Source organism: Aplidium turbinatum, chromosome 2 (assembly GCF_918807975.1).
Source record: "Aplidium turbinatum chromosome 2, kaAplTurb1.1, whole genome shotgun sequence".
Taxonomy (NCBI): domain Eukaryota; kingdom Metazoa; phylum Chordata; class Ascidiacea; order Aplousobranchia; family Polyclinidae; genus Aplidium; species Aplidium turbinatum.
The window spans coordinates 43661812-43673559 of record NC_137473.1 but is presented as its reverse complement, the minus strand read 5'-3'; the positions used below and the strand labels follow the sequence as shown (position 1 = coordinate 43673559).

General features: G+C 37.4%; 1 protein-coding gene and 1 pseudogene across 1 annotated transcript; both read right to left on the bottom strand.

Annotated features, from left to right (window-relative positions):
* Positions 1 to 1291: 1291 nt before the first annotated feature.
* Positions 1292 to 4635, bottom strand: LOC145764590 (leukocyte elastase inhibitor-like). Its single transcript, XM_082576220.1, has 2 exons — positions 2407 to 4635; positions 1292 to 2110 (listed from the first exon to the last, which is right to left on the bottom strand). The coding sequence occupies exon 1, from the start codon at positions 4615 to 4617 to the stop codon at positions 3493 to 3495; it is 1125 nt and encodes a 374-aa protein (XP_082432346.1). The 5' UTR covers positions 4618 to 4635; the 3' UTR covers positions 1292 to 2110; positions 2407 to 3492.
* A 5985-nt stretch (positions 4636 to 10620) lies between these two features.
* LOC145764321 (serpin B4 pseudogene) lies at positions 10621 to 11748 on the bottom strand (annotated as a pseudogene).

The window sequence follows — 11748 nt, the reverse complement described above, 5'->3', positions numbered from 1 at the left end:
TTGCGACCGTGCCAAATTTCTTTCAACTCAATAACTTACTTCGGTCACAAGCACGTTTTAACGTTCGCGTTTTGTCGCTTCTACCTTTTTCTACACCTTTGTTATGTTGACGTGTATTGTTTTTGATATCATGATCAGAAAGAAAAACAACTGAACTGACATGACGAATTCAAGCACGTTTTAACGTTCGCGTTTTGTCGCTTCTACCTTTGCTATGTTGACGTTTTTGTTTTTCATATGATGGTCAGAAATGAAAACAACTGAACTGACATGACGAATTTTAATTTAATAGTTCAAACATTTTCTTTTTATTATTTTCTGCACGATTTCAACGTTTAGCGACGTTAAAACGATGTAAAAACGGCAATTATAATTAGGCTACGGTACCCGATAATTTCCTTTCAAAAACTCGCCGAATAGGGCACTCGCCGAAAAAGGCTCTCGCCGAATAGTAGCAGACCCAGTCTTGGGGGGCCCCTAATCTAGCAAAAGATCCCAGAAAGGTAATGGAGTGCTTTGCGAGCAAATTAGGGCATCAAAGTGGTAATTTATTGCTTTACGTGCAAAAATGTTCTGTTAAAAACACCCTAAATTACATCATAAAGTTTAGTTATTCTCCTGTCCTTGAGGGGGAGGGGCATAGTGCAGCAAACGTAAGTTTGAGAAAAATCCAGTCAAAAAGCCTGATACTATTATTGCGCACGGAAGTCCAATTCTGCAGTGAAATGTTGTGTGGTGTGCACTGTGCAATAAGCCTAAGCAAACATCACACTTTTTGACCAAGACAAGGGGGGCCCGGAGTGAAAGGGGGGCCCGGAATGACTCTTCGTACCCCTAGTGAAAATTTCTCTCAGAGGCCCTGGTGGTAGGATGAATATTGTAGTTATTATAATTACTGTTAATCAAACTCATTTTCTATACGCCGGCCCTTCAATTGTTAGCGAAATTTCAAGTGCGGAGGATTACAGCCTGCGGACGTGAGTCTCCTACAAGTCAGCAGGTGTGAATTCAGCAAATGGCAGTTGAGCAAGTGACAACTGAGCTAGCAGCATTTCAGCACTGGGTCATTGAGCTGGTATCCACTGTACTACAATGTAAGTAAGGTAGACTCATTGAGTAAAGCAGTCATGCATCCATCAAACAGACGCAAGCAAGATAAGATCTCGAAGCGAAAGACTTCTACTACTACAAAATTTAGAAATTAACATAACCTCAATACCCATAGTTTGTATACTGCAGACTTGCTTTGTCTTAAACAGAAAATACAGAACTTCATTGCAAATTCTTCTGATTGTTGCTGCAAATGTATTCATGTAGGTATACTTTAGTTAGACACAATCACAAAAAGTAGTGAAGACGTTCATTTACATTACAACATCGATTACAATGAATCTAAAGCAAAATTACAGGATAGTCTATAAAACCATTATAATTACACGCAGTACATGAGTACATATACTATTGTGTAAAAAAAACTCTTCAAATCAAGCGTGCACAGAGCCTTATGTCAGGCAGCCTACAACAAACAGAAATCTGATTACAGTGACGGGAGATGGATTACAATGGGGTGAAGACCTATGTTCTACTGGCTGTAACTACTGTGAAACATTGAGTCGGGAAAGTTAGCCTACTTCGTTGAACCATATGCAATTTAAACCAAGCGCCAAAACCGCTTTCAGCAAGTTACAAAAGACAAAAAACACAAACGTTTTCAGCTTTACATCATCCAGCCTTCAGCAAACATAAAGAATGATTTGTATTGCACTAAAATGAGATTGGCTAGAAAATATATATTACGTAGCAAAACAAATTAGGGCACAACACGTGATGACTCAATTAACCACGTGTCGTAGATAAGAGGATTTTTCGTTTACACTTGCCTTTTGAGCACTGGGGTGCAAGACTTGACAATGAAAGCTTTTGCGTTGAATTTAGAAAAACATTTAACAACAATTTTTTCAATTTGAATCATATAATCATCAATACTTCGAATACAACGCACCTATTCAAAAATGTTTTTAAAAAAACATCAACAAAAGAGGTACAATAGATCCTAAAATGAAACATCAAACTTATTTTAAAAATCCAATCCTTTTATTTCAACTTGTATCTGATTGCAAATGTTTGGTTTGGTTTTTGAATCTTTATCCTCGGACTGACAAAGCCTTGATAGGTTATTCCTGGTACTTGTTCGCATACTTGTAGAGGCTCTTGACGCAGGGCCGGTTACCGAGATTGGCAGAGTGAAGTTTTCCGATTGTTGAAGTGTCGTTGCCGAGAAATTATTCCATTCACTAGGTGCCGCTGAATGGAGAGCAGTCCTGAAATGCGTTGCTCAAGCGCATACCCCGAGAGTCGAACCAGCGTCGCGTGATCTTGTGCCCGGCGCGTAACCACTGAGCTAACGAGGCTTATAATGTTTATAAGTATAATCTAAATAGTGGATGGAGTCAAACACAAATAAACAAAAATTATATCATGCAATAAAGCTACACAATCCATTGAATAAAGTTTATGATAAATCACTAATTCTTCAAAATCTCAATGGAAAAATAAACACCTTTGTCATAATTATTGTTTATCAAATTTATCTTCTATATACCCTTTAATTGTAAGTAAAATTTTAAGTGCAACGATGTATACAACTATATAGTATACAACATTCTTTAATAATCTCTATCCTCTGTTTCTGTAGCTAAAACTAAATCACTGTTTAGCTAAAAGAGTTCAGACTGACTGTGATCAGAAGAGACCGGTCTTATAAATGAAAAATACTTTCCTTTTCTGATACAAGGAATAAGCATATCATGACATCAATCACAGTCCTAAATTTGGTACGTCTTTTAAGTTATTATTCAAAATATACTCCAAGAAGCTATTTTTTTGCAAAATCGAATGCTTGGTTGTCTCAAAAATAAAACATACAAAAAATAAAAGCAAATAGGCTGAAACAAAGGTCTGCAGCCTTTATTCCCGGTAGGCACTTTAACATAGGACAGTTTTCTGTGTGAACCAGCTACCACCATTGCGCCGCGGAGCATTGGTTAAGAAAGGTAAGACAATTTTCCTTATAAGCTCAATTGATTACAGTCATTAAGATCCTTCTTGCACTCAGTTCAGTTGCAGAAGCAAAAAGAAGATTAGCAGAGGGTGGGAATCGAACCCACGCAATCGAAATGACTTTTCCCCTTGCCCTAACCTTAACCCATTAGGCCACGCTGCTTGTGGCGATACATTCACTTAATTTTGTTTGTATCAAAAATCTTTTGAGTAGATCGGTCAGAATATCACGTGCTGAGTCCCATGACTGAAATCAGCTAATTCGCAAGGAAAACTATCCTATGTCAAAGTGCCTACCTTTATTCCCACCACATTCACATGCATATGCAATAGGCTACAATATTGTATGCACTGAGTAAAATTTTAAAATCAACTTGACCAACGTAATCGCATTATTCAATGTAAAAAAATGTAACCAGGTGCTTTCAATTGCTATGGAGATGCGATTCGTCCCATGAATAAAATAGAGTTCGTAGTGTTGTCTTTGATAAGAACCATGAATGGATGATCACATCTCACAACTACCGGTGGAGGAGGCATGCACAAAAGCATGAAAACAGGTGCAGTGGCAGCGGCGGCCTCGGTTCCTTCTTCGTTCACTTCCAAAAACGCTTTATGGAAGATTCCAGAAACGTAAAGGCCAGGTAAACTGGAAATTCCTTCTAAGTTTGCTAGCTCTGGATTAAAAACGTCACTCACTCCTAAAGCTTTGAAAGCTGATACAAGATCAACGTCAAAATCTATTTTCATCTTCGGGAGCGATAAGACAACTTCTTCCAATGAAAAACTTTGCGTGAGACTTTGAAGCTGTTTCGAATTTAATTTTGCTTCAAGACTCTTCAAACCAAAACGTTCAGTTGGGACGATCAAAATCATTGATGCGTTTCCATTTTTATATGGCAACTCTACAACTTGAGCCCCAAACTCACGATCGTAATTGATTTGGAATTTTCTTTTCTGTGACATCATTTCCACTTGACGGGTTTCGCTTTCGCTCAAATGAAACGTTGACATAGAAGTTTGGCTCTTCTCAAACTTATCCCTCCACATTCCTTTGAAGTAAATAGCATTTGCTATCACCAACTTGGTTAAGGCATCAATTGAGCCACTAGGAAGGAGATTTTTAATTTTTCTATAGGTTTGCTGTTCTGCCCATTCGTTGATCAAACTTCTTGAGTCTTCTGATTTCTTTATAAAATCCAGTGATGATACTGAAGTTGAGAAATCTTTTTCACTTTCTTTAACAAACTTTTTCTGAATGACAAAAGTTTGCTCCGGAAACAATTTGTTTGCAGACAAAAGAATTGTCCCATCTTGACCTCCTTTTACTGATTGAAGTGGTTTTAAGTTACGCAAGGCTTTATATCCATTTTGGCCTAACAAGGCAGTTAACTGATTGGCTGTATTTTCTCGAGCCCCACCGAGTAGCATCGCGATTGCAGTTGACACACTGTAAGGTGAAATGACCACATTTCCATTTGTGCTTTTTCCAGTTTGTTGATAAAGTCGGACAGCGAAGTCAAAAAAGTCGTTTTGGACTTGACGAGAGTCTCCCATAATGCAATGTTTCTATTAATTGTCTACGTAACAACAAAAACAATCATGTTTAAGGGTAATATTATTCGGACGAATTATAATCAACTACAGCAAATTGGTTTCTCTATTAAGGGCCAATCATGTTGAAAATCAACAGAATGAAACGATGATGTTGCCAAGTTTCAATAATCAGAACAAGCTTCTTAAACCATTCAGAATCAGCAATTTCCTTACCATACTTCAAAATGGAAACCGAAACTTAATGCAAAACAGATATATATAATGTTTGGAATAATGTTCCTTACAAATAAAGGGATGGGCTACCATATAATAATGCAAGTGATAGATACCTGACAATATATACATATTCTAATCAATTCCGCAGTTCTCAATCAGCGCCACACCAATCAGTGGTGACCGAGGATTAAAGCGGATGCAAGAAAAGCCGAATTCAAGCAATAAAAGTCACTGGTAGAACGCAAAAAATAGACTCAAGACCTGTTCAGAAACACACCAACCATAGCACATGAAACATAACAGAAATAAATAACAATCAGAAACACTTCGTTTATTAGTAAAACAGAACTTGATTTAGAGCAGTGAAATATATTGCAAATGTGACAGCAAATTAAAAACCTAATTAGTAATTACCTAAAAGTACTTAAAGTTTGATAAGTTACATTTCATAGATTTAAACTTTTTAAGTTGTGTTGTGTTAAACTCATGTGACTGTAACTAACTGTTTGCAACTTCTCAAAAATACGATTTTATGACTTATGTATGTAACTATGTATATACGCTAGGGTGGCTCTTATTTGGCAAAAAATAAAAAAAAATTGAATTTTGTGTGGGACACCCTTTTAAAAGGTGAGGTTGTAAGAAAAAATAACACCTGTAAAAAATTTTTGAATTTCAAATTGATTTAGAGGTGGCCCTCCCCCCCTAAAGTTTTGCGCCCTCCTCCAAAATACAAAACCTGCATATCTCAAAAACTGCTTGAGCTAGAGATACGGTTTTTGTGTCAAAAGATGCAGAAAGCATGATTTCCTATCTGCTTTCTGAACAGTGATTGCGTCTATCTTGAGTAGAAAAGCAGTTATTTAGAAAAAACCTGTTTTCGGTATTCTAGCACAAAACAGTGCTAAACAAGTATTGTGGCCCAACCTATTCAATTAACAAAGTTCATAAACTAACCTGTAAAACTGGTAAAGCAATAAACGAAATAAGTATTCTTTAACTTTTATGCATTCATGCATAGCTAAAATAACCGTTTTTTATCATATTCCTTGGAGAAACTCCTGAGCGTGGAATCCGCTTTCCAGCTTCAGGTGCTATGCATCGCACTTGTTGGATGGCGAAGGCGATTTATGCAAAAAGCTTGATTTGCATTCATGGTATCTGTCCGAAGAAATGGTTGGACTAGCCTTGTTTGACTCTTGATTGTCTGTGGAAAGTAAAAAGCTAATGGTGGCAACCATGTTAGATGAAACAGGAGAACGTCCACCAAGGAGACCAAGCATCAAAGTAGATGCGTTTCTTAGCAATAAGGGTCTAGAACAGTATTACACCTCTAATTTAAAATGGCTTCTTCAGCTGTTGGGTGAAGATGAAGCAATAATTATACTTTCAAAGGATCTTGCTCATTGGACTGAAGATGGTGCATTTATTCAAGCTTTACACATGGCGAAGGGACTTTCAGTAGTGAATGACAGAGCAGAGAGAGGAGTTGCTCTAAGTCTAATCCAGGATTTTAACAAAATCTTAACTGAAGATGAGCCACAACTTCAGTTTCTTTTGCAAGTTGTTACTGAACACAGGAAACTGTTTCCAAATTCCAACAAGAACAATATTGTCGATTCTTCTTCGTTTAAACCTTCTTTGTTACTCCAGGGGTCAAGGGCTCTGTCTTTTACCACTCTTGGGCAGTGGCGATGCGGTTTAGATGCTTGAGCAAGTGTCGAGCAGCAATCCTTTGATTCGTCCATTTATCCATTGATTCGTCATCCAGTTCAAGCAGACCACGCACCCCATTTGGCGCAGTTACAGATGGTGTGGTCTGTGGTTTGTTCCTCTTTGCCACACTCACAGATTGCGGATGGAGCCATCCCCCATTTGTGCATGTTGGAGCGGAATAGTCTGACTCCTGTAGGCTAGCCCAGTACGCAGGCGGTTGAGCCGCACCCAGGCCTTCCTTGGCAAATTATGCATTCCGGTTGGATGGGGGCTGGTGTCGGAGATACAACTTTAGAGTCTTGAGGAGTTCTTCTTCCACTCTGAGCTCCATTTGTTGTCCTCCCAGGTAGTCGCGCTGATGGATTGGTCTTCAGCGGTTTTCATCAGGAGTTGTGCGTCACATACAAATGGTTGTCTCGATTTCAGTTGCCGAGGATGCTCGATTGCTCGCTCATAGACTCATAGAGACTTGAGTGGAGCAAGTGGTTGGGGTTCGTAGTGCGGCGAGAAAGAGACAGGATGGCTTCTTCGCGACGAAACTCAGTTGGTTGGTTGCCTGCAAGGACAGGGAAATTGTCCGATGGTGTAGGTCGCAGACATCCTGTCACGATACGCAAGGCAATATGTAAAATATTGTCGATAATATCGCTTCTTCCAGTACTGACCAGAATTACATTTTGAAATGAATATCGTTACCAGTGTTCCCTCTAAGGTGCAAAAATTAAGACAAAAAAACGAAATTTTGTAGACGGTTTCGTGGTCACAAAAAAGGTTGTAAAATCAAGATTTGGTCAAATGCGTTTTTTCTAAATAACGCTTTTCTACTCAAGGTAGATGCATTCAATGTTCAGAAAGCAGATAGAAAACCATGTTTTCTGCATCTTTTAACACAAAAACTGTATCTCTAGCTGAAGTGGTTTTCGAGATATGCAGATTTGGTATTTTGAGGGAGGGCACAGAACTTTAGGGGGGGAGGGCCACCTCTAAATCAACTTCAAATTTAAAAAAAATTTGCAAGAGTTATTTTTTCTGACAACCTCACCACTTGAAAGGGTGTCCCAAGCAAAATTCAAAAACTCAATTTTAAGAGCCACCCTAATATACGCTTTGTCATTGGCTTATTCATTGAAATGTTTGTAACAAGCCAAGTTAGTTTTACAACACTGCAATGAGTGCAATGTCAACCACAACGGCAAAACAATATGTGACAAAGTTTTCCGAATAAACGAATGCACTTTGTAATTGGCAGTCAATTAAGATGGGATTTGACATCATGGAAACCAGGCCATTGATAAAAAGTAATTTTAATTAGTATAATAATTAGCTTTCTGACAAAGCCAAACTTGCGTGGCAAAAGCTCTACAATACGGTACCTTCAAATTTATCAATGTAGTGTGGTACCGTATTTACTTGATTGTAAGCCGCGGCTTATAATTTTTTTTTTCATCATGTTTGCGGCTTAAATTCAAGGGCGGCTTACAATCAAAGGAGGCTTACATTTTTCTTTTTTCTTTTTGCCTTTTTCCTTGTCGACTTTGCCATAGATGTTTTGCCGTACTGCGTTGTCTGATGCCGACAATTGTGAAGTTGTGACGTGCATTTTAAATTGTCACATGCATTTATGACGTGGATTCGAAAGAAAAAAAGGAGTTGTCAGTTTTATTTATGGTACTTAACAGTAAACAGTTTCAGCTTTGCGTGTAAACAGTATTTGCGGCTTACATTAATTTTTTAACACTATCACACAGTGGCTCTATCCACTTTTAGAATTTGGGGGAGTGATTTTTGGACAGTGGGCTAAAAGTCATATCAAATTCTGGGGGGCTACGCCCCCCAGACCCCCCATTGCAGTATCAGCTTCTTTCTGGTCGGAACTCAATCAGCACAGATGTTTTGTACAGTGAAGACATGAGCTCTTTCCAAGCAATGAATGTAGTCATCGAATGCAGGAGCAGGGGTTAATACTCCAAACAGCAAAATCCGACATTTTTTACATTGATTTAATATCTGCAGACGTTAAATCAATGTCAAATTGACGGATTTTGTGGTCTGAGACCTGGCTCGTAGTTCAGGATTGCCAAATCAACAATTCATATTGAAAAAATTCAAAAAAGTGATAACAGCGGAAATATATTTTTCAAAATTTGATCAATAAAATATCACAAAATCCTTTAAAAGCCAAATGAGTGGGGGGGTGATTTTGCATTGATTACCCCCCCTCTCCAATGAGTGGGGGGGTGATCACCCCCCTCACCCCCCCTTGGATAGAGCCCATGCTATCACATGCGGCTTACAATTAAGGGCGGCTTACAATCAAGCGCGGCTTACGATCAAGTAAATACGGTACTCTATATTTCTTCAATGCAAAATATCCCTATTTACGTCACGCTTTTACACAAGCGCGTAGTCATGTGCTGTGCACAAATCGTAATGGCAACTTCATCGTGTGTTACCGCAAAACTAGAGCACAAAACCATTTGCACTGTCTTGCAACATGTTGACAGAATGACAGGTTATAATATTAGCAAACAGTATTTGAACATTAAATGGCATAAACATAAGGTGACGCAAATACGAGCCAATTTTTACGCGATGCGAATGTAGTCCATCTAAAAAGTAATTTTTAGGATGGCGGGTTTAGATGAAAAATTATACCAGAGGTCTTAGTTAGAATATTTTGTTGTATCCCTAAGTCAGGGCTAAAGTTGAAATTGATATTAAACTTCCCACCTCCAATGTAAGGTAACAAAAAAAGAACTTTGTTAGTATCTGATGACGAAAAAAGAACTTATTTCCTATTTTCAAAATTGTCACAGGCATTGTGTGATGTAACAGAAAAAAGTGACCCCTGATGCTAATCACCATTGAACAGAAAAAAAGGGTTCACGTCCTTTAGGCGTCTTTTACGGTCCACGTCTTTTACCTGCCAAGCTTATACAATCTGCAGACTTCACTAGGAATAGCACCTAAATGAACGAGCGCCATAGTGCTCCGCACCTTAATATTCTGATGCCACAGTGTGCGCGCCTACTTGACCGGTGCCTAACTGTCTGCGCCTAAAAGACTTGCTCCCGAAAAAAACTCATCCAGTATGAAATGTTTCTACTCTGATTCAAAATTTCACCATTTATCCTAAACAGGTTCAACACAAATTGGCTTAGTAACTAGGTAAGGAGTTAAAATTTTGCATGTTGATTGCCAAGGAATGAAAATTAATAAAGAATTAATAACAAATTAAGGTGATACTGCTATTTTGCATTTATCAAATGGCACATGTAACAAAGAAAAATACGTAAAACGAACAAATAAAGCAAAATATCAACATACATAAAATTCAGTTCTGAATAGATGGTTACATAATGTTAAAACTGAAAGCTGTAAGACTAAATCTCAACCTGATGTCAAGAAATATATCTAGACAGATCATCCAACAAGTAAATTTCAACAGTTCAACAAGACGAATACAAAAGAAAAACGCAATTTAGTTTACAGTCCATTGCCATAAGTTCATTGATACAACTTCAAAAGGAATAAAGTGTGAATTGGTATTGCTTGAATAAAATTAAAGAAATATTGTGGAGAGGACAATCAAAATATAATGCATTTTTCACAATTCATTCTTAGTTGATTTGATATATTATACAACACTAACACACAATAGAACCTGTAATATAACATTGGGCAATGCTTATTGCTTATTAAGTAGCATATAGAAGTTTTGACTTCTAACAGTAAAATATAAAACAGTTTTTGTTCAATCAAACAAGTTCATTTACAACTTTATGTAAAAAAACCTGCAAATGTTAATAACTTTAAACAAAGTTCTTGATGATACATCATCCATCAAACAATTATAAGAGGATGACACAATTCTTCAATTTAACCTGACAGACCACTACATCACAACACTGGGTGTTTATGAATGTATGAATATTGATATTCAATCATTGCCATATATTCATCTATGGCAATGATTGAATATATACAAATCTGTCAGAGAAAAAAATAAACTCCAGATTTGTGCTCAAAAACAAATTCCAAAAACTCACCCTAAAAGTGTTACGCACTAATCTAACAAGATACAAATCTTCCCATAAAAAGGATGTTTTGGGTGGAATTGTGTCTGATTAAAAACATGAATGGATGATCACAAATGATTACCGGAGGGGCACGCATTTTAGTTATGACAAGCCCAGTTGCAGCAGCAGCCTCTGTGCCTTCTTCATTTACTTCTAAAAATGTTTTGTGAAATACTCCAGATACATAAAGATTGGGAACAGAAGAAATACCTTCCAAATTAGCTTCAGTTCGATCGAACAAACTTGTAATTCCTAATGCTTTCAAAGTAGGAACAAGATCAACTTTGTACTCCAGTTTCATTCTTGGAACACCAATAACCACCTTACGATATACCAATTTCTTAAGTAAGGATGATAATTTTTCAGATGTTAGTGTTTCTTGAAATTTTCGAAGACCGTAACGTTCTTTTGGAACAAGCAAAATCATTGAAAAAGCTTTTCCTTCATAAGGCAACTCTACAGCTTGAATGCCTAACCCATCATCAATGCAAAAGTTGAATTTGCACTTTTGAACCATCATTTTTGTTTTACTGATTTTACCATTCATTTCATGAAAGTCCATTTCAGTGGTTTCTGTTTCCTTAAACTTTTCTAGCCAAAGCCCTTTGAAATAAACAGCATTGGCCAATATCAGACTTGTATCAGGAGAAACTGATCCAGCAGGTAACAAATCTTTGATTTTGCCATTTGTTTCTTTCTCCACCCACTCATTTATGAAGTTCCTTGATTCTTCAAACTGTGTCTTGAAATTTAATGTTCTCATAGAAGCGTTGTAGAAAGACAAGCATTGCTCAACAAATTCAGGCACCAACTGAAAGCGTGATTCGGGAAATAGGTTACTGACATTGTTTAGAATGTTTTTGCTACAGAGAGAAAACTGTTTTAGAATTTCAAACTGAGTTTTATGAAAATTTTCATTAGATATGTTTTCTGCTAGAACATGTTTCAGTTCTTCAGCTGTTTTCTGTTTCGAACCCAGCATGATCATAGATAGAACAACTGCTATGCTATGTGGTGACAAAAACACGTTACTGCTATCATCAAAAACAAGCTTTTGGTAGAGTTCAACAGCCAACTTTGTCTGCGGATGCTTTGACCAGTTTCCTTTAAGATTTTCCAT

Bases quoted from the DNA above. Each gene is read 5' to 3' on its own strand.
- LOC145764590 (XM_082576220.1), bottom strand. From the start codon at position 4,617: ATGGGAGACTCTCGTCAAGTCCAAAACGACTTTTTTGACTTCGCTGTC.